The 24,162-nt window shown below is 36.9% G+C and overlaps 1 protein-coding gene across 6 annotated transcripts in view; it reads left to right on the top strand.

The window, feature by feature from the left end:
• DGKH (diacylglycerol kinase eta) overlaps positions 1 to 24,162 on the top strand; it is a 182,665-nt gene that overhangs the window by 110,958 nt on the left and 47,545 nt on the right. For all 6 annotated transcript variants that reach the window (XM_053899179.1, XM_053899180.1, XM_053899182.1 and 3 more), the window contains 7 exons: positions 3,864 to 3,966; positions 5,509 to 5,668; positions 7,354 to 7,462; positions 7,614 to 7,753; positions 9,405 to 9,489; positions 15,570 to 15,655; positions 23,475 to 23,574. In XM_053899179.1, the coding sequence (XP_053755154.1) occupies positions 3,864 to 3,966; positions 5,509 to 5,668; positions 7,354 to 7,462; positions 7,614 to 7,753; positions 9,405 to 9,489; positions 15,570 to 15,655; positions 23,475 to 23,574 (783 nt within the window). The remainder of the gene's footprint in view (positions 1 to 3,863; positions 3,967 to 5,508; positions 5,669 to 7,353; positions 7,463 to 7,613; positions 7,754 to 9,404; positions 9,490 to 15,569; positions 15,656 to 23,474; positions 23,575 to 24,162) is intronic.

The following is a 24,162-nucleotide window of genomic DNA, read 5'->3' on the forward strand; positions in this document are numbered from 1 at the left end:
GAGAGCCCTTTTTAATTCGTTCTTTTCATAGTTTTTTTAACCTATGTGATTTAGGGGAAAGGAATGTATGGTATAATAAAGGCTGGTAGCATACCTGCCCATTGTAATGTTCATTTTTTTCAAAGTATTCCTTCCAGTCTGGTTACTTTTTAAATATCCTTCTTGCAATACTGTTGTTTTATATTTCCCTTGTCAAGACCTCTTTCCCACAGTTTTGTTGGGATATATGTATGTTATATAGATAAGTATTATTATGTAATATTTATATATTATATATTGTATATATTATTTATGTATTTACATAGTATATATATATATTTATATATTACAAAGTTTTCTTGCATGTGTAAGGAAGCAGTGAGAAGTACACACAGCATAACATGGAATCAACAGCAAGGAATGGTCCTGTCCATGCCATACTATGTGAGTGCTGGGCTCTAGACTTCACGAGGGCAGTCAGAGCAGGAACTTACAGGGTGAACGCAGGCCACTCAGAGGGTGGCGTGGAGGGTGAGGAGGCAACCGCTGTGGGTGCTCATGTTAGCACTGGGCGATGCTGTCCAACTATGACAGTGATTGCCTTGCTTTGGGCTGATTTTTTTGGTTTTGTTTTGAGTCTTGGAAGTCACTCCCCAGCCCCCCCAAAATATGGAAAACTCATTTCTTTTAATAAGTATGATGTAGATCATCAAATGAAAAAGATGTGAGTATGATGCGTTGATTTCACAATGAGTGAGATTCATCCCATAGGCCATAAAGAAGATAAGTCCTGTATAGCTTTTTCGTCAAACCTGATAGGTAATCTGTTTCCTTCTCATTTTATTTTTTAAAAAACTTTTTAATGTTTATTTATTTTTAAGAGAGAGAGAGAGAGAGAGAGAGAGAGAGAGAGCATGAGCAGGGGAGGGGCAGGGAGAAAGGGAGACACAGAATCCAAAGCAGGCTCCCATGGACCACAAGATCATGACCTGTACCAAAGTCAGATGCTTAACCAACTGAAACACCTAGGGACCCCTGTTTCCTTTTTATTTATAAATCAAAGTGATTCCCTCTATCCTTATGCTTTTGTTATTCTTCATCAATTGCCCCTTTTATTAGCCACAGGTGTTACTTCTAATTTCTCTTATCCCATGTAATATATAAACCATATTAGACGTGTCTCTTTGCAGTTTTGGTGCAACCATATCCCCTAAAACACTCTTGTGGAATTCCTTATTTTATTTATCTTTTTTAAATTCTTTTTTTAAGTAATCTCTACACCCAGTGTGGGACTTGAACTCACAACCCCGAGATCATGAGTCACATGCTTTCCCAACTGAACCAGCCAGGCACATTCCTTATTTTAAAACAGTACTCCTGGCCCCTGGGTGGCTCAGTCAGTTAAGCATCCGACTTCAGCTCCGGTCGTGATCTTGCGGTTTGTGGGTTCAAGCCCCACATCAGGCTCTGTGCCGACAGCTCAGAGCCTGGAGCCTGCTTCAGATTCTGGGTCTCCCTCCTCTGATCACTCTCTGTCTCTCAAAAATGAATAAATGTTAAAGAAATTTTTTTTTTAATAATATAAAGAGTGCTCTCCAAAGGCCTGTAAGATAATGTTATAAACAAATAAGTAAAGTGCTCTCATAAATAAGATTTTAAAACTTTATCCCACCTAAGACTTCTTTTTTAGGGTGCAACCACTGATGTATGCTTCTACTGCTATTTTCATTAGTCTGTAGATCTATTTCTCTATTTCTAGAACTTCAGCTCTTTCTTTCTAACTTGTTGAAAAGAAAGCAGATTTTGTGTGTGACGAATTATTTTAGAAAGGTTTTATGAAAGTTGTCTTTACCTACAATATATAGGACTCTACTTGTATTGGTCCAGTCATTTTTAAACTTTGTTAATTTTAACAGTAGGAGTTGATTAGATATTTTACTTTCTCACCCTACTCACCCCTACCTTTAAAATTTTTCACAAACAGGATAGAAGGATTTTTACAGGATGTAGAAGCGGGTATTCTAGAATGTCTTCTCCCTTTTTTTTCTGGCAAACCTAGATATCACCTTATCTTGAAATCATTCCTGACCTGTACTGCGTCCACTAGACACGCGGGTTTCTGGACCACCATCACCTTGTTACATCCTTCTCGGTCTTGTACTTCCTATACACTATCTTCCTGTATACGTCTTTGCATATTATTTTGCCTTTAAAATAATGTTTCCCACAGAGTGTCTAATTTGTAAAACAGTCATCTACTTTAAAACAAAACAAAGTAAGACCATAGTCTTTACTATGGTATTCACACAACTGTGGTCTTACACAATTCTACTGAGTCAACTGCTAATTTTTTCGGTTGTCATCCAGTCTTTGGACATAGTTTTACCTTTTCTGTAAAAAGAGGGAAGAGGGGAGCCTGAGGGGCCCAGGTGGTTGAATGACTGACTCTTGGTTTCAGCTCAGGTCATGACCCCAGGGTTGTGGGATCAAGCCCCTGCATGGAGCTCCACGTTGACATGGAGCCTGCTTAAGATTCTCTCTTTCTCTCCCTCTGCCCCATTTCCCCACTAACACTCCCTCTTTCTCTTTAAAATTAAAAAAAAAAAAAAGTGAAGATACAATTTTGTCCTCTGCTTTTTTCATTTAACTTTGCTGTAAATATTTTTCTGTTTTGCTCTATGTGTCATGACCTTAGCCTAAATTGAGTCGGTTGCTTAACCGACTGAGCCGCCCAGGTTCCCCATTGAAATCTTTTTAAAACTATCTCTGCATGCTTGTTTTTTCTGAAATCCATTTGGGGATGTTAATTATTATAAATAATAATAAGGAACTGTCCAAAATTAGGTCATCAGTAGAATAAGAATCAGTATTTAATTTTAGTTATTTTCTCAAAAGTTTTGATAAATATGTGTTTAATTAACATGCCAATTTTCTAAAAAGACTAATGAAATAAAGCTGTATTAAGTAAATGCTTTATGAAGTGTCTGCTTTTACTGCTTAAAACATTTTAAGTCTCTCTGAGTAAGTACCTAAAGTATTGTAAATTCCCTGGGTTCTACTTAATAAGTTAGCCCTGCTCTTGTTCGAAATAGTATATTGACTACCCTTGAAACTTTGTTTTTACAGAATTCACATGTTTACTCGGTGTCTATGATATTTATCACTTTCCAAGATAAGTGTATAATGATAGGACCTTTTCCTTTTCTCTACGGAGCCCATAGGCACAGATGTACTTATACCTATAAGAACATGAAAATGTTATTTTTAAAAAAAGATGTGAATAGAAAGTTATAGGACCACTGCAGAAAGAGGAGACACATTAAAAATTTCACAGATTTTCATGAAATTCCGTAAGAATGTTATAAGGTAGAGCCCATCATCTTTTTTATGGACGATGATATTGACAAGTACTAGTTAGCTTGCCTCCTTCCTCTCTCTCTCCCTTCCTCTGTACTCTGTTCCCTTCTCTTCCTCTCTCCTTGCCTTCACCAGGCATTTCCTTTTTTAAATTTTTATTTATTTTTGTGTTTTAAGTAATATCTCCACCCAGTGGGGGGCTCAAACTTACAACTCCAAGATCATGAGTCACGTGCTCTGCTGACTGAACCAGCCAGGCATCCCTCACCAGGCATTTCTCGATATACACTACTTGCCCGAGGCCACCATGAAAGTAGGCTGCACAGAGTACATCAGATTCCCATCTCTAAAATAATTAGCTCATTCCTTAGAGTTATAAACATTATACCATGAAAGTAATTTATGAGTTACTGAATATCTTGTGATATAGTTGATCTTCAGTTATTAGTCCCATAGATGTAATCTATACCAAAAGAAAACATCAGTGTGTTTTTATGGTTCTTGAAGGCTTATTTGTTTGTTATTAGGTACACACTGCCTGCAAAGATTTATACCATCCTGTGTGTCCCCTTGGCCAGTGTAAAGTGTCTGTCATACCTCCAATTGCACTGAACAGCACCGATTCTGATGGTATGTATCATTGTGTAAATATGTATATTCTTGGTATTAAATGTTGATGTGCATTCACTTTCCTAGAATAAATTGAACTGTAATTGGTTATTTTGGTCAGTTTTTATATAATAATTCATTCAAATTGCTGAATCGTACCTTTAATTTTTTTATTTATTTTTTTAATAAATTTTTTTTATACGTTTACTTATTTTTGAGAGAGAAAGATAGACAGAGTGCAAGCGGGGAAAGGGCAGAGAGAGAGGGAGACACAGAATCCGAAGCAGGCTCCAGGCTCTGAGCTGTCAGCAGAGAGCCCGTCGCCGGGCTCGAACCCACAAACCTTGAGATCATGACCTGAGCCAAAGTTGGACGCTCAACCGACTGAGCCACCCAAGTGCCCCTAAGTTTATTTATTTTGAGAGAGAGAGAGAGAAAGAGAGAACAAGTGAGCTTGTGTAAGTAGGGGAGAGGCGGAGAGAGAGAATCCCAAGCAGGCTACACACTGTCAGCACAGAGCCCGTCAGGGAGCTTGAAACATGAGATCATGATCTGAGCTGAAATCAAGAGTTGGAGGCCCAATCAACTGAGCCACCCAGGTGCCCCAGTACATTTAACTTTTATAATAACATTTTAAAATTAAAATTTAACATAGTTATTATTACACTGGTGAAATTCCTACATATAAGACTTTTTACATTTCACATTTTACATTTCAGTAAATAAAATAAAATTACTCTGTAACAAAACGCAATCCAAAAAGGTTAACTTTTTGTGTTTTTTTTCCCTCCATAATTTTGAAATTACCCATCAGCATAGCACTTATTGAAATCTGTTTTTCTATAATTTCCTTGAGGAATTTATATTCCTGTAAATTCCATCACTTTTTCCGGAATCTTACAACTTGGTTGTTAAGTGCTGAAGAACCTGTCTTCCTTCTAAGCAAACCATATTACAAAAGGCTTTTACCGTATACCGTTAGTAATGTTTTGCATTGAAAAAGTGCCTGTGGCTTTCAAACTTTTTATATAAATTATGCCAATAGGTATTATAGATACAAGAATATTGGCTGCAGAATATGTAATTTTTTAAAATCTGTGCTGTTAACAGCCCTCCCCCAAGCCCTGCTATAATAAAGTTCTATTACTCATGATAACTTTCAAAATATTTTCTAAAGCCTCATGAAGGAGAAATTAAAATATCTTATAATGCTGAATATGAATATGAATTCTTTGACAAATGTGAATTTACAGACTGTGATCGGTTTCTGATAATTGGGTGTTAAGGTAGGTGGTATATCTCAAATATCTATGATTAACACTTTTCCCATCTGTGCTAGGATTTTTCATTATAGAGCATATTATAAGACATAAGTTCTGTAGTCTTATTGTGTAAATAATAAACCTGTCTCCATTTTGGGGGCTAAATTATAATTTATTGTTCAAGTAATAAACAAGGTTCTTTATGAATTTATGTTCTTTTCTCTGAAGTTTCATTAATGGTTTAATAGAGACAGCTGTACATATTGTACTGTGTTGTTGTTTTTTGTTTTTTTTTTTACAGGTTTCTGTAGAGCGACATTTTCATTCTGTGTTAGTCCTCTATTGGTTTTTGTCAATTCTAAGAGTGGAGATAATCAGGGAGTAAAGTTCCTTCGTCGATTTAAACAGTTGCTAAATCCGGCTCAGGTGTTTGATTTAATGAACGGAGGTCCTCATTTAGGGTAATTGATTATTGATTTATCTCATTAGAATGAAATGTAGCACCAAGCATGAAATGTTTGATTTTTCAGTTCATGAAGATTGTCAATTCATCTAGACATCTCTATGTTGATCTTCCCACTCCTCCCTTTTTAAAGCTCTAATTATACGTTTTAACTTCCCCTTTTTGATATTTATACAACTTCCTTATGTGCTGAAAATCCCAAAATTTGTTTAGAAAATGTTTCAGAATATATCATACATCAAATAGTACTAACAGTTTACTTAGCTTTGAGAAGGAACCTGTGTAAATATAGAAATACGTGATAATTTTAGAAAATGATCTGCGTGGAAGGCTAGCATTGATTTTTACATAATACAAATAATCAATTATTTAACCAAAGCACAGATACTATTGCAGGTCCCAGGGATTGGAGACTCATTCATACAAATGACAAAAAATACTGTTGTTGATTGTTCTTTTCAGCTTTCTGGAATATCCTATGACTTACAATCTGAAAAAAAATTAAATGTATTTTCAGTGAGGGAAAATATACCTTCCGGCACTTTAAATACATTTTTAGTGTATGCATATGATTTTGTTGAAGAGGTGATACAGTGTCATTAGAACCAAGGGCCTGCAACCTCTCCATGATTTATTTCTGTCAACTCAACTTTTCTCTTAAAGCATGAACACAGAAGTGGGAATGGGGATTTTAGGTACCCCCAGAAGGCCCTTACCCTTTCCTGTCCTTTCTATCTCTTGCCTCAGTCTTTGTGCTTCTTTCCACTTTAGCTCTTCAGAGTCTTTCTCCTTGTTCCCACTGCCTTCTTGCCAAGTCTCAGGCCCTTCTGAGCCCATGGATGTTCATCTTTTTCATCTGTCTCCAACCCCTTCCCTGGGTTCTGGTATTTCCTTACCTGGCTTCTCCCCTCACTTGTGTCTTTTCCATTGCTGGTTAGCTGTGTCTTCCTTTCTAGCACATCTGTTTAATAATCCTTCACAGTTCCAATATCTTACATTCTTAACATTTCCTTTTCTCACCTATATAATTCCAAGGAAGGCCCTTTGTGAAACCTCTTGAGATTGTCTCTATATTTTTTAGATTTCCCACAATACTTGAGGTGTACAAAGGTACATTCAGAAGGTGCAATGTGTCAAAAGTTGAGATGAAGGAAAAGGAATATAAAAGTAAAAAAGACTGACCCAAGTCTAGGGGATGAGGCGGAGGAAAAGCGAGTGGGTGTCCGAAAAGTGATACATTGACAAGGTTTGGTGGGTCTCTTTAGAAACTGCCTTGAGCATCAATAGTATCAGTGCCCTAGATTCACCATCCCTGGTTGGTAGTATACTATTCTTAAGGAAATAACATATCCTTATAATGGAAAGAAAAAAAAGTCACTACTTTTACCATGTTGTATCCCTTACCTTTCATTCTCTTTCCCGGGTCTGCTTCTTTGTTTTCTCATTTCCAACTCCCTTTTCCACCTAATTTTATCTCCCATTTCTACTTATAATCCCCTTTCCTCCTTACGATTAAGAAGTTTTCTTGAGTTAAGAATTGCACTTTAATTTTTATAGTATAATTAATATGTAAGAGTTCTTATAGTTATCTGAACATGAATACCAACAAATACAGAATAACAAAGAATTGGGGGAAGTGATTTTCATTTATTTGTATTAAAATAAAATCCTTTTTACTTTCAGTTTAAGATTATTCCAGAAGTTTGACAACTTTCGAATTCTTGTTTGTGGAGGAGATGGAAGTGTAGGTTGGGTTTTGTCAGAAATTGATAAGCTCAACTTGAATAAACAGGCAAGTACTCAGTCTTTCCTGACTCATTAACTACATTAACATGTACTCATTAGCATGCACGTATGCTAATCTGCTGACCAGGGAGGTGCAGAAATGCCATAGCTCCTGTTTCTCAGCTTGTCTGAGGTCTCCCTGTTGTATTCTCTTTCAGTGTCAGCTGGGAGTATTGCCCTTGGGTACAGGAAATGACCTTGCCCGTGTTCTGGGCTGGGGAGGTTCATATGATGACGACACCCAACTTCCTCAGATACTAGAGAAGCTGGAACGAGCCAGTACCAAAATGCTAGACAGGTAAAAGAGAATTTTCTTCCAAAACCAGACTGAATATGGCCTACTAAATCATTTTTGGCAGTTTAAATTTTACGAATTGTAAGCCCCATGAGGACAGAGACTTCCTGGTCCTACCTACTCTTTTCACGCCTGAGGTCTAGGACAGAGCCCAGCGTAGAGTAGACACTCAATAAATATATTTTTTGAGTGAATGAATGAATTGTAACAATAACTGAGAAAACTAGTCTAATGAACCCACTATTTTATTTTATTTTATTTTATATACAGAAGATATCTTTTTATCTTTATTTTTTTAATATGAAATTTATTGTCAAATTGGTTTCCATACAACACCCAGTGCTCATCCCAACAGGTGCCCTCCTCAATGCCCATCACCCACTTTCTCCTCCCTCCCTCCCCCCATCAATTCTCAGTTTATTCTCTATTTTAAAAACAGAAGGCTATGCTGATACAGCAATTACTTGTCCTTGTTCTTCAGGTCAGAAAGCTTCAATGGTTCATTTTGTGTGGGGGCTTTTGATGACTATAATAGGTCATATAACAGGCCCCATCATCTTGTGGCTTCATTAAAGCTACGGAAGACACATAAAGTTTAGATTTGTTAGAATATCACTTCTTAATTATTGCATACTAAGAATGAATTGAACCAACAAAGAACTGAATACTAAAAAAGATAATCCTTTCCCAGGGACCGAGAAATATTAGAAAGACCTCTTCATATCAAGGTGTTTATGATGTCCTGACCACATCTCAACCTCTTTTCTCTAAACGCCCCACGTATAAAAAAGAAATCACCGTATGTGTACCCTGAATATTCTAGAGGAGGTGTTTAGGATTGGAGTTTAGGAGCAACAGGACTCAGTATGCAGTAACCAACCCCCCCCCACCACCACCACCATAAGTAGAAGACAAATGTCAAAATATCATTATGGACTTAAGCTAGCATGAATCAAAACAACTTTGATAGGATTAGCCATCTGTGGAACTGTTCCCGAAAATAACAAAATCTCATCAGGGAGTCACCAATCTAAAATGTAATTACTCTAAAATGAGCTATAACCTAATTAATTGTAACCTTGCCTGTCCTAAGGTAATGTTGTAATGGTCGATTCTTTTGCTGACAGAATATTTCAAAAGAGAGCTGGGTGGTACAGCATTTGTCTAAAGTTATGGTTATCCCAAACTATTCAGGAGAGGGATACCCCGGTCATTTAGGTGCCTAAAGGGGCTTCTGTCTCCAGTCTTTAAAAGACCCTAGAGGTGATTTCCCAGTTCTGTGCTTACCAAACTATGCAGGGTATTTGAAATGGCTTTTTGCTGCAAATTTAAACACTGTTCTCGTTGCACCCCAAGAATAGAAAAGTCAGAATTCATTGCATTAGTGAAGAAGGGGAAGTTTTACTATGTATGTGCATTTCTTACTTCATGGAGTTTGGAAGTCACTAACCAGAGAACTGGTAAGATATGGAAATCATAAAGCATGAATTCAGCATTTTATGAGATTGCCAAAAATTCCATCTCTTTTTTCCAGTATCTGGTTGTCTTAGACACAATAAACCATAGTTTGTGCAGACTTGTGCATATGTATGAGAACAGAGTCTGTTTATTAAATTTTAAAGGAATTTTAGACCAAAGACTTTTCTCCCTTCAGGTGGAGTATAATGACCTATGAACTCAAGTTGCCTCCAAAAGCTTCTCTACTTCCAGAACCTCCAGAAGCATCCGAAGAATTTTATGTAAGACTTTAACCTTTTGCCTATTTATCATTTGGAAATAGGGGTGAATATCTTGACCAAGTAAGAAAACTTTATAAGATACGGTAGCATGCTTGCTTAGTTTTATTTTTTATTATTTTGGGTATGGGTTCATTGACCGCTTCTAGTCTTCTCTCTCAGAAGGAAGAATTCATACGATGCAGGTTAGAGTCGTTCTATGACCACCCACACTGGAAACGTGAAGTTAGCCACATCACTCACTGTCATGGGCCCCTGTTACTTTATCTATAGAACAAGGTTGCAATGTTGGAAAGAGTTAATGCAGTAACAAATGTGTGCAAAGCACCAGGCATGCAAGTTCCCCTTCCTCACCCCTGATGGTTCCCCCTGATATTCCACCTGCCTGCTTCATTTTACCAACAGGGCTCCAGGGCAGGCCAGCTGATGACAGGTTCCTGTTAGCTTTTACTCAACTTCTGCTTTGGCCATGATCACCTGTCTATTAGGTGTTAGCTCAGCTCCCTTAAGCAGTTTGCAAACACACTAATACTTGTGGCCAGAGTATTATATAATTTCTTCCTACTTTGCGTGCTCTGTGGAGTGTTCACCATTATAGGTTTCCAGTTTAAGCCTGCTGATCATGATAAAAACAAAGGAAAAAAGACAGCGCACTTTTTTCCATCCCTGGTACAGATCATTAACTACAGTTTTTAGATGTTCTTAAAGATTCAGCATTTTGATTAAACCTCAAAGCACTGGAGAATTAAAACAGACCCTACTTTTCAAAGGATTACTCTGTGACTAACAAGACCGTTTGGTCTATAATAACTTATTTTTCCCTCTAGGAAAATTCATCTGTTTATAGTTGAAATCTTTGTTTTGTCATTAAGAAAATTATGGTCTTGTCAAAACTGAGGAAAGGAATGATAACTAGAAACATGGGGCTATGCCTTAAACCAGCTAATTATATAATGCCCTTTTCTCACATAAAGGTAGCAAAAACTGCCTCTAAAAATATGGAAAATACAAAAATGTATGAAAAAATAATCTTACTTCTAGTCCTAACACCCAAGGATAATTGCTATTAAGGATTAATATATTTACTATTTTCTTTCTAGCAGCATTTTTATTTATAGTATTATTTTATCCAACTACAAATATAATACATGTTTTTATAGGAACCAGTCTTTTTTCTTAATAGTATTTTTGTAAACGCTATTAATTTTCTCCCCAAAGAGACAAAAGGGGGAATTCTTTTGCTCTACTTACTTAAGAGATGTCTACTTCCTAGCATGAAAAATAAAGGTAAACCATTTTACTTTTATTGCATATGTATAGTCGTTAAATACGAGATATGGTTGTAACTACATGGAAGAAATCTCTTTTTTAGTATAAAAGGTTTTGAATGAAACAGTTTATTTTGGTTTCCTATTAAAATATTTCATAACAAAGGAATAGCATGCCTTCAGAATACACGTTAAGTGAGTGTTCTACATCACTCTGACTCATCACCATGTGACTTTTTTACCTTTAAGACTGTAAGAACAGCAAGCTGAACCTTCCTTCTTAGGCCCAACCTAATTTCCCAGCTTATATATTTTTTATCCGTTTTAAATTCCTTTATGCGTGACTGTGAAATTACTACTTTTTCAGTTTTCCTTAAAAGGACACAAATGTGGTTGAACTTCCTGATTATCTTATTAACTTAGCATTCCGCTGGCACCGTAGAATTGCAGAGTTTAAAGAACTGTGACAGTTTTGTTGATGAACTCCTTATGGCCATAATTAAGTAATTCTGTTTCCTGTTATACTTTTTAAACATTGAAAAAGTAGTGATTCCACGATTTCCTCCAGTAACAATGATTCTATTGATACTCACTGGTAGAAAACACATTGTTGATATTTAGTGTGAAATCCCCATGCTGTCATGTCCTTTTCTCCCGTACCCCTTTATGAATGGATATGTATCCTTCCAGCGATATCATGCTTAGTTCACTCCTGTCCTCACCTCAGGTATCACTTGCTCCAAGCAGCCACCCCTCATCCCCCAAGTCCCACTACTGTCTCCTTCTTGGGAGTTCCATAGCCCCCTTCCATTATCACCTGCCATTATCTTGGTGCAATTGTACTGTCACGGTGCGGCAACGTGTTATCCATTCACCGTTATATTGTCATCTCGTGTCATGACTGACACAAAGCGGGCAATTAATAAAAAATTCTTATTGTTAATTTTTTGTCTAAATACCACACACTTTTGGAACTAGGAGCATCTTGGCATCAAAGCCTTCTGACCTTGTCTGTTTCTCGGAAGCCAGATTCCTATTGCTTTCCAATTGGTTTCAAAGCTTTTTGATGTAAGAGTCATATTTTTAGTCTCTTTTGTATCATACCTAAATCACACCAGTCTAGTGAGTCAATAGATGCTCACTTATTGATGGTAAGGTCATAAAAAAGAGGATGTGAACTGCTGTACCTCCATCCTGACAACAGGAACGAATGGCTTCAAATCCCTGGAAACGAAATTCTTCCTATTAGTTTATTTTTTTAATTTGCTCTTAGAGAAAGCTCCTCTCCCCTCAATTCTTTGTTTCCTAGATGCTTGGTAACAGCATGCTAAGATGTTATAACGTTATTTTTTCATTCACTTAACAATATTAAATGCCTGTTGGCATCCGGGAGTAGACATAGAAGATTTGCCCTCCAGCTCCAGTCAGCTTAGAGTGCCGATTCCCAAGCTGTGTGCAGGGGGCCTCCAGGCACTCACTCTGGTGAATTCAGAGGGCTACCATAAGATGTGTTCAAATTTCAAAGAGAATTTAATTGTAATACTCAACATCTTATTGGACAGCACACAGCTTGAAGTACTGGACAGTTGAAACATCATTGCACTACACTTCTTTTGATGACATCACATTTTTGCGAAGCTTGGGTTCTCAGTAGTCACTGTGACAAAAAGCAAACACCACACAAAAGTCAGTGTTGAATAGGAAATGAGAGAGTTCTTGTCCAACCTGATTCCAAGGCTTGAGACGTACACAGTGCCTACAGGCTCACAGCTCGTTATTTAAGAGTTAAATATGATACTATTTTTTCTTTTAATTTATGTGTATTATTTTTTCAAGTGGCTATTAAGTTGTTAGGACATAAATACTAAGTTGTGTGTACTTAACTACTGCTAGCCGTTCCTTTAGGCCTAGGGGTATGTGACAAAATCATTCAGACATTAAGGATGCCACAAAGCGAGAAAGCTGGAGAATATATTTTGAGGGACAGACAATAAATGATCAGCTATGTTTAGGTTATTTTCAGGGTATAATGGCTGCACAGAAGAGAGGGCTCTCAGTCTGGTAAGTTCAGTGAAGTCTTTGCAGAAGAGATTGTACCTAAACTGGGTTTTCAGCACAAAGAGAAGTAGGAATTAGCCAGTTGAAAAAGAGCATCATGTAGAGCTTGATAGTAAGGAGCTTCATACATTTGGGACACTACAAGTAATTCTGTTGAGTTAGAGCTCATGGTGCAAAGGAAGAGCATCAAAAGACATGACAGTGGAGAGAAAGAGGGTTCAGATCATGGAGAATCCTGGGAATTGTGGAAGGTGTTGCGTGTTAGCTGAAGAATTTTGACTCTGTCTGGAAAGTAGGAAGATCCCCTCTAACATGTTAGGTAGAGATGTGTCATGCTCAGATTTGTGTTTCAGATTAATGATGCACTTGAGAAATGACAAAATTTATATTTGACAGTTAACCAAAGATCAGGACTTGCTTGGAGTGGGGGGGTGGGGGGTGGGGCGGGAATAATAGTGGGATAAGCTGCAGACCTGGCCCCCTAGTTTGTCTTTTCTTCATTAGCCCAGGATCGTGGGAAAATCACACAACTTCACTGAGCCTTAGGTTCCTTGGCTTTAAAACAGGACAATTAATGGGATAAATATGTATCGAATATTTCATCACAGTGTCTGTACACAATAAAAATGTTAACTATTATTCTTACCTTACCTTCCTGACTCTAAGTGACTACATAATAGCTTAATAAGGGACATCAATAATTTTATCTTTGGACATAGAGGTTATTTCATTTTCCTCTGGAAGAGGTTGTATTCTTTGCCTTTGCTTATTTTTAACAGGCAAAAACTTGGATTTTTACATGTAATTTCAAAGGGAATTACTGACAGTATAAAATACTTTCCCCTACCTTCTTAGGCTCTATGACAATCTATCCTGTAGGGAAAAGAAATGAAACTAATCATTTTGAAAAATACTTCCTTTCTTTGCTTTTTTAAAAGATGTATTTTCATTTTTCTGATCTTGAGTATAAAGATACAACTTTTAATGTTTACACTGGAAGATGAATAAAGTGGATTTGCAAGTGAACACAACATTGCGTGAGGCTTTGAGGCTCCTCCCCTCCCATCCTTTCCTTAATGTAAGAATTCCTTTCTATATGTGGTCTGCCTCTGAAGAAAGTAAGATAGAAATGTAAAAGAGTGACATACTGATTAGCCACTCATGGAACTGGGCAGAAATCGGGAATGAGATCTCTTTGGAAAGACGCTAGTCAGGAAGGCTTTAAGGAGGGGGGTTGGTAACTGAATCTGCATTTAAGTCTGAATGACGTGGTGCCAATGGGTAAGAAGCAACAAAAGGATATCAGAGAAGGGCGGAAGAACACAGGAGGCCAGCTGGAACAGAGCAGGTGGTTTACACTGGAAATTTTTGAGCTGTAGGACGTTGTAGATATTGGAGGCAAACATTTGATGGAAGGCTCTGAATAGAGGCTGTTTAAATACTGTGCACATGTTTGCATATTAGGAAGATCTGTTCTTTCAACAGAATCTTACATTTTGAGTCAAACAGAAAAGGGGAGACAGGACTCCCTGAGCATTTTGATTACTTCCTAATTTGAGAGATTTATTTACATGGCTGTATGACAGGGTACTCAACATTCTAAAAAACTTTTTATTGAATTGTGCACCCAGAAAAGTGCACCAATCATAAATGTACGGTTGGTAAGTTTCCACAAGCTGGATACACCCATGTAATCAACATGCAGATCACAAGGCAGTATTATCAGCGTGCTGTGAGCCCCCACAGGCCCTCTTCCATTCACCACCCTCCCCTCCCACCCCAGGAACCACTCTCCCGGTTTCTAACAGCATAGATTATTTTTGTCCATTCTGCACTTTATAAAATGAATCATTTTGTAAGCAGTTCTTTTCTGAATCCTTTTATTCAACATTATGTCTGTGAGATTCATCCGTGTTATGGCATAGCTGTAAACCACGCATTCTCATTGCCCCCATCTAGTCCATTGCGAGGATATACTACAATGTGTTATCCATTCTGCATTTGAGTGAATGCTGCTATGAACGTTTTCTATCACATGTCTTTTGGTGAACGCACATCACATTTCTCTGGGTGTGTGTGTGTGTGTGTGTGTGTGTGTGTGTGTGTGTGTGTGTATGGAAATCGGATTGTTGGATCCTATGCTATATGCATATGTTTGGCTTTGAAAGACACCCAGCAGTTTTCTCGTGTTTATACCAATGCCTGCTCTCCCACCAGCAGTGAATGAGACTTCTGTAGCTCTACAACCTTGCCAATATTTGGCATTTTCCAGGCATTGTTGCTGCTATTTCATTTTAACTCTTCTGGCAAATACAGTGGAACTTCACTGTGGTTTTATTTTGTGTTTGCCTGACAGCTGATGAGGCTGATTTCCTTTCATCTGTTTGTGGACCTTTTTTTTTTTTATCCTCCTCTTTAAATTTCCAGTCTTTAGCCCATTTTTCATTGGGTTGTCTGGCTTTTTTTTTGTGCCTACCTGGAGGAGTTCTTTATGTGTTCAGCCATTCGACATTTTTTTCTAATTTAATGGATTTTAGGGTTTTTTCTAAGACTATAGATTAAGGAATTTCAGAAACTAAAAGCCTTTTATAGAAGGGAAGTATTTATCTATTTTGTATGATGACTTTTCATATAATTCATTATAGTCACGGCACTGTGTCACATGTGTCTTAAATGATCCCATTTTGGAAGTGGTAATAAACTGAGTTGTATAAATGCCAGCAACAATAATACAGTGTAGGCTTTTTACTTTTTCAGATGACAATTTATGAGGACTCAGTTGCAGCTCATCTTACAAAAATCCTCAATTCTGAGGAACATGCCGTGGTCATATCATCTGCCAAGTGAGTAATGGAGTTCAAGTCATGAAAGAGTTATATGGTGAAAATGAAAGGACAGCTTGTTCCTACCATTTATGTCACTTTTTTTGTGATTCCCCCGCCCCCCCCAAAAAATATTGGTGAAGTAGCTTATAAAGTTAGAGTAGCTTATAAAGTTAGATATACTAAACTTGCATTGGTTTTTTTAAAAATCACTTTAGCATCTTATTTGCAGTGAAGTATATATTTAGAGGGGGTTTTTAATGCTTAATTTGAAATATTTTTATCAGAAAGGTGTGATATGAATTAGAGTTTAATTAATCTAAGTTCCTATTTAAAGAAGCATTTATGATTATAACATGGAAAACACATTTCACCATAATTTATTATTTCCATAAACACTACTCTTTAGGAACTGTTTACATCAGGCAAGGGAAAATATTGAAGAGATTTTTCAAAGTGACATTTATCAGCATGTTAGAATTCCATAATTATATTTTAATTCAAAGTTATCAGATTTTAGTTAAGTTGATTCTGTACATGGAGCCAAAGCTACTTGATTTTATTATCTTAAATGTTGCCTGCCCGGAATTTAGAATTTAGTTTTGAAATATCCTATACTGATATCCTGAGAGCTGGAAAGTCAACTAGAGTAAGGGGTGAAACCCGCTGAAATTTTCAACTGATAAGCAAAGGTCAAAGCATGCTTTAAGATTCTGGCTTAGCGGGGCGCCTGGGTGGCTCAGTTGGTTAAGCGTCCAACTTCAGCTCAGGTCACGATCTCACGTTCCATGAGTTCGAGCCCCGCGTTGGGCTCTGGGCTGATGGCTCAGAGCCTGGAGCCTGCTTCTGGTTCTGTGTCTCCCTCTCTCTCTGCCCCTCCCCCGTTCATGCTCTGTCTCTCTCTGTCTCAAAATAAATAAACATTAAAAAAAAATTAAAAAAAAAAAAAAAGATTCTGGCTTAGCAAGGAAATATTACTGTTATACAGAAAGAGGAGACAAAGAAGAAGTAAAGAAAGGGAGTGAGGGACTGGGGAAGTAGTGGGAGGAAAAATACACAAACCTTAGTATATTATATATTTAATTTGCAAAGACTCAAGGGAAGACCAGATAAATCATTACAAACAAATTTACTTGTGACAGAGTGCAAATACAGTAACGACTGCTTTTGCTGCCATAACCCCCAGGAATAGGAAACCGGGCTGAGCAATAGGAAGGGTATTGCTTAAGGAATAATAGGAAGGAACAGCTTAAGGCAGGGGAGCAGACTGGTTACCCAGAGAGGTGGGCAGCAGATGCTCTGATGCACAGTGCTGCTGGTGGGTTTTTGCTGCTGTTGTTTGGTTGGGCGTTTTCTTTTTTTAAATTTTTTTAATGTTTATTATTTTTGAGAGAGAGAGAGAGACAGAGGCACAAGTGGGGAATGGGCAGAGAGAGAGAGGGAAACACAGAATCGGAAGTAGGCTCCAGGCTCTGAGCTGTCAGCACAGAGCCCGACGTGGGGCTTGAACCCATTAACCGCGAGATCATGACCTGAGTCGAAGTTGGACGCTCCACCGACCGAGCCACCCAGGCACCCCTGGTTGGGTGTTTTCTGACAAGTTGCATGGCTTATGGTGAAATGTAAAAATCTCCAGTTCCTCCCAAGCCTCAGCACTCCCTAGGCCTTCCTCATACTGGGCCAAATTTATAAATATACCCAAGTCATTCCTTAGGTACTTCTTAAGTTACTTCTACAAGGAAGACATTTGCGCTTGCCACCCTTGCTCTATGAATCAAATGCTTTTTTTATAGGACATTTTAGAAGCTATTGCTAGAAAAAATGGAAAGCTGATTGGAAACTTTTTAAAATTATAACAAGTTATAAAAAGAATTGTTCTTTAGTGCAGTTAATATTTTAAATATTTCAAATTTGGATGTTAGCAAATCTCTTGATATTGGCCTTCATGTGTTTGATGTGTTTGATTACTGCCTTCTATACATTTGATATGTTTCTTAACTGAGATATAATTGGCTTATAACCTTGTCTTCTTTTAAACAAAATATTATGTAGAATTCTAATATTTAAATAATTAAAAATCTATTTTGTTGTCATTAATAAATTGGACAAGATTAAATTATTAGCCATTTGTGAGAAAAATTAAGCAATGAGATTATAAGTAACAGTTATAATTTTTTATTTGATGCAATTTCTAATTATTTCTGTATTTTATTTTGATTATTGAAGACAATTTCCTTACTAACATGTAACCAAAATAAAATACAGAAATATCTGAAAACTGCATCGAATATAGTCTAAGATTTTCCCAAAAAAACTGTGAATTCTGAAGTGAAAGCTAACATATTACTTGTCTCTCATATTTCTAATGATTCTTTGAGCATGTAAAAAATATATATATATCCTATATTTCTAAGTGAAATTTGAATCAAGTATTTGCAAAATCCTTGAAGTCTTTCTGGAAAACAGTTTGAAAAACACAGTATTGAAAAACACAGTTTGAAAGTCACAGTATTGGGCCAAGTAGAAGTAAATCTGAGGTCCTAGCTGAGATTCAACCATTTAGTAGCTTTGTGGCCCAGGTCTGTTTTATCAAGTGTAGGAATGTCCTTCCTCTCTCATGGAACTGCTAGGAGATTTAAGTTGAGTAATAAAATAAATATAGAGCTTATAAACTCCAGAGTGCTATATTAAATTATGGTATCATCATCTCATGTTTTAATCAATTACATTCAAATTTTTCTTTGACCTTGGCCTGGCTCTTTGTCTAGGCTCCACTATTATTAACTTTAGCTCTGGATTTCTCTCTGACCTTCGTTTGCCTCTAAGCAGATTCTATTCCAACCCTGGTCCCCTCTTGTCACTCCTGTGTGCTCCCATATTGCCCAGCTGTCTTGCTGCCTTTATAACCCCAGATTAAAATTTTAGGGGATTTGCCATAAAAAGATTTAAGACTGAAAAGAAAGGACAAAATGTAGTAAATTTGTACCATTAATATAGTATATTTTCAATTTAATTTTTGTTATGAACATTTTCAAACATACATAAAAGTAGAGAGACTAGTATAATGGTTTCCCACCATACCCATCACACAGCTTCAGTGTCTGTCAAAATTTTGTCATCCACTTCCACTTTTCCATGCTACAGTATCTCTAAGCAAATCCCAGAAATCCTTTTATTCTAGTTTCAGTATATATACCTAATAATCTTATTAAAAAGTCTAATAAAATTAGTAATAATTCTCTAAGACCATCTCGATCCATATTCCATTTGCCCTAATTATCTCAAAGTTTTTTTTTAAACAGTTGTTTTATTCAAGTCAAGAACCAAACAAGGTTCAATTATTGCATTTGGGTTATATGTCCCTTTAAGACTTGTAAAGTATAAAATAGTTCTCCCTGCTTAAAAAAAATTTTTTTTTTCGGGGCACCTGGGTGGCTCAGTCAGTTAAGCATCACTCTTGATTTTGGCTCAGGTCATGATCTCATGGTCATGGAATCGAGCCCTGCGTCGGCCTCCATGCTGAGTATGGAGCCTGCTTAAGATTCTTTCTCTTTCTCTGCCCCTCTCCCCCAGTCATGTTCACTCACTCTCACTTTCTCTCTCTAAAATAAAATTAAATTTAAATTAAATTAAATAAAAGTTAAATAAAGTAAATAAAAATAAAATAAGGTAAAATAAATTGTTATCAAGGCATGACATATACACGGTAAAGTAGCCAAATCATAAAGGTATAACTTAAGTGATGAGAAAAAATACACACACACATTCACATACACATTCTTGTAACCACCACCTAGATAACATAAATAATTCCCTTCCTTTGATAATGCTAGTTACTTGTTAAATGATATAATATTCAGGAAGAATGTTTTAATCTCCTTGTGCAGGTTTAAACTTGTTTTATAAAATAGTAATTCCCAGCAGACTAAGCTGTTTTAACTATTTTTTAAATGCTGAAAATACTATGGAAATGCTATATTACATTAGCATAGCTAATATGTAGGTTAACTAACGTAGTTACTATGAACTAACCAACATAATGTCAACATTTCTTTGATTTTGAAAATTTTGTAAACATGAGTTACCTTCTGAGAATCGGAAGCATTAGCTAGCAATTATAGATGTCATTTATTAATAAAAATACAAAGCAAAGTTATTAAGTAAATGCAAGTTGTTCTGAGGATAAAACTTCTTAGAATATGGGATCACTGGCCAGAAAAAAATAGTAAGATTGGAACTATTGCCATAGCACCATAGAATTTTATTTTATTTATATTTTTTAATGTTTATTTATTTTTGAGAGAGACACAGAGTGTGAGTGGGGGAGGGGCAGAGAGAGAGGGAGACACAGAATCAGAAGCAGGTTCCAGGCTCTGAGCTGTCAGCACAGAGCCTGATATGGGGCTCAAACTCAAGAACGGTGAGATCAGACCTGAGCTGAAGTCGGACACTTAAACGACTAAGCCATCCAGATGCCCCTAGAACCATAGAATTTTAGATTTGGAATCTATCTTAGAGATACTTTGGGCTAGCTCCTCTCCCCCATTAAATAGATGAGATAAGATATGTGGTTATTACAATCTTTCCTCAGAACACAAAGTAGGTTGGGGCGCCTGGATGGTGCAGTCGGTTAAGCGTCCGACTTCAGCCAGGTCACGATCTCGCGGTCCGTGAGTTCGAGCCCCGCGTCAGGCTCTGGGCTGATGGCTCGGAGCCTGGAGCCTGTTTCCGATTCTGTGTCTCCCTCTCTCTCTGCCCCTCCCCCGTTCATGCTCTGTCTCTCTCTGTCCCAAAAATAAATAAAAAACGTTGAAAAAAAATTTTTTAAAAAAGAACACAAAGTAGGTAATGTTTTTTTTTATATATTATGCATTGATATTTGAAAATCATCTTTAATTTCTGATTGGAACTTTTTTATATCAGATGGAAAATGAATTTTTCAGATGATACCTGCCTGCCAATATGCACATCTGTTTGGGCACCATTGCCATATTTTTCTGCATGTAGTGTTTGCATGTTTTATTGTCATTTGCCACTATTAAAAAAATAAGTGAAAAACTAATAAATGAAGATACTGCTACTAGTGATGAAAAGTATAGATGCCATGAATACAATCTGATTGAGATCATAGTGGAAATCATCAAGCATGCTAAATGTGGACTATTGTTGGCTCCAACTGAATATTTGGTGCAAAATCAACTACATATTTGTGTTCAACTTTGAAGGAAGAGAACAAAACTAAAGAAATAAAATGCTTGGAAATAGCTTGTCAAAGTTATGACTAACATTAATTTAAAATATAATTAGGGATTAAAAATATTTATAACTCTATGAGAAAATCCATGTTCCACTTTCATTTATTTGATTTTTGAACCTGTTTTCTGGAAGTCTGTGCATTAAAGTAGAAACTATATCAGTTGGAGAATGTCTTTTATGTTATTATAGTAAATACATTTATTTATTTTTTTATTCATTTTGAGAGAGAGAGATAGAGAGCAAGTGGGGAGGGACATTGAGAGAGGGGGAGAGAAAGAGAGAGAGAGAGAGAGAGAGAGAGAGAAAGAGAGAGAGGATCCCAAGTAGGCTCTGTGCCTTCAGTGCAGAGTCCAATGCAGAGCTTGGACCCACAAACAGGGTGATCATGACCTGAGCTGAAATCAAGAGTTGGATGCTTAACTGACTGAGCCACACAGGTACCCCTACAGTAAATACGTCTTTAAATTGCTTTTGTCCAGTTTGCAAGTTCCCAGGTAGTATATGACTTTGAAATCATACTAGTGTACGTTTTATTTCAATTTTAAGAATTCTACAGTCACTATTTAGGTGTAGTAAAAAGTTAGTTCATTTCTCCCGAGTGTACGTATTTTATATCTTCTGGAATATGAAACTTACTGGATCCTAAGATAGACCATTTCTTCTAATTTTCCCCACAACTTCCATGGCAAGTATTCTCTAACACAGAATCGTACTCTCCCCTCCAGCCTCCACCTGCCTCAACAACATGGTACCTTTGTTGCCCCTTGCATTCCTAGGCCGATGGGCCAACAAGCTCTGTCCCTAAGAATTAGGAAAATGCCAGCAAAAGTAGTTATGATAATGTTATGGCATATGCAATTTCACAAATTCGGACAGAAAATTATATCGGGGCAGTGTTGTAACAATAGCAAAGAAAAGGTCTATTTTGGAGTTCTGTAAAGAGGGGAAACTGTCCGTGTCTCCTCTTCTTAGAGGTGGGACATCTTAGAGAAACTTTCAGTAAACTTCATAGAAAAACTTTCACGATAGCCTCACTTTAATATTTCAACAAGTTCTGTAAAAATGCTATGCATGAACAAAGAGGACAAACCTTGAGGTGGAGCACATGAATGCATCTCTAATAAATAGTAAGCTAGAGTCTCTGGAGAATTGTGATTTTAAAAAGCCAACAGAGGGGCGCCTGGGTGGCTCAGTCGGTTAAGTGTCCGACTTCAGCTCAGGTCATGATCTCACGGTTCATGGGTTCAAGCCCCGCGTTGGGCTCGGTGCTGCCAGCTCAGAGCCTGGACCCTGCTTTGGATTCCGTGTCTCCCTCTTGCGGTGCTCCTCCCCCACTCACACTCTGCCTCTCTCTCTCAAAAATAAATAAACATTAAGAAAATAAACAATAAATAAAATTTAAAAATTTTTGAAAAAGCCAACAGAAAGGTTGAAGGTTAGGAAATACTACTTTTTGTCCGAGTGAAATCTAGAGATGGTTGCCAAAAAACAACAAAGAAAATAAAAATTGTTAAATTGTTAGGAATAATTCATTTATTTCTTAGATAATAAATGTGAACGTTTGGAGTGTGTGTGTATACACTCTATCTATTGAATGGCTTGATTTCATAACACTTAAATATCTGGAAACTTAATCATTATATCACTCACATACCAGAGAAAATTGTGAGTATAATAGAAAAAAATAATTGCTGGAACCTGCTTATTTTTTCCTTCAAATTCCTAAACTGTATCCATAATAAAGAGAAATATAATTGTTTTAAAATAATTCTGATTTTGTTTTCAGACTCACTAAGCCCATGCTACACAAAGCTGGTCACATACCATTCTGTTGGATTGTTTCAACTCCAGCCCCAAAGACTTTTGAAAGACAGATTTTTGTCAGTGTTGGGGTTTCAGATTATTTTTTCTCCTAATCTATTTCTATTGCAAAGAAACCAAATTTATGTAAAAGGAACAAGTAAAGCATATATTGTTGACACTAACAAAATCTAAATTAAATTAGTCTTGCCTATGACTATACTGGTCACCTTAAGGGAATAGATTTCCAGAGAATATAACTCAATTCAAGCGGCAGGTTGGTTACACAATCTCTTTCCTCTTTAGGAACAATATACTTTCAAGATACCCAGATAATGAACATTAGAGTGACAGTGACAACTTTAAGTGACAAATTTATCCTTGTTTTTTCAACATTGCAAGTTCTGTTATGAAAATATATAAGATGCCGGAGATAATGCTTTAAATTTCTAGATGGAATCTACAAATGCTCCTCTCAAGAATTTAATTTAAATATTTGAGAAGGACTTATTATAACCTTAAAAGGACTGTTAGTTAAATTATATAGAGCAAAGTTTATTCATGTACATTTCCATTTATCACTTAGAATGTCTTGAACTTCTATAGTACGTGTTACACAGCAGATAGAGTATGGGCTTTTTATACAAATGGTCCCTATATTTTGACCTAATTGTGCTTGTTTTAGGTATAGTTTACCTAATTGTGCTTGTTTTTAAAATGTTTGTCAATCAAACCAAATCAGCCTAATGGGTTTACTGAATTTCACCATTTCTTTTCCTCAAAGGATCCTATGTGAAACTGTAAAGGACTTTGTTGCCAAAGTAGAGAAGGCATACGAAAAAACGTTGGAAAATGCTGTTGCAGCTGATGCTGTGGCCAATAAAGTAAGCAGGTCACCTTTAGAGCATGAAAGTTTTGACTAACAATGCTGGCATTGAACGGTGTTTTACAGCTAGATTGATTAAGTGGCTTTCTTACCAAAACATCTTAAATCAAGAGAAAAAGTCCTTTTGAATCAGATGTAAGGGATTAAAACATTCTATTTTATGGTTATCTGGTAGGAAAACTGCATTACTGAAGACCATCTGACAACACGAATTTTATAACTCAACTCCCTTTTCCCACTGATTGACATCTTGAAGGAGAAATGCACAGTAGTTGGGTCACAGGTGGGAGATGCAGAGCCACTGGTGTTCCAGTGCAGAGAGAGGAATGGCTTTCCATTTCCAGGCAAACTGGGCGTCAGGCTCTGTCCGTCCATCTTAGCGCCATTCCTTAAGTTCCCCAGACAGTATGGCCCTTGGTCCCTTTCAGGGTTCTGTTTCTTGCTTTGCCTTTTTCTTTATAGATTTTTTCCCCCTTTATGAGCTTTCTGAGGCTAACATAAGAAACTTAAAAGCTACTCTCTTTACTCTCATATGTTCATGACAGGGAGTTCTTACGAAAGGTTCTTGGGCTTGAAAAGGAATGGT

Source organism: Panthera pardus, unplaced genomic scaffold (assembly GCF_024362965.1).
Source record: "Panthera pardus isolate Hobbes unplaced genomic scaffold, ASM2436296v1 HiC_scaffold_1, whole genome shotgun sequence".
Classification (NCBI taxonomy): domain Eukaryota; kingdom Metazoa; phylum Chordata; class Mammalia; order Carnivora; family Felidae; genus Panthera; species Panthera pardus.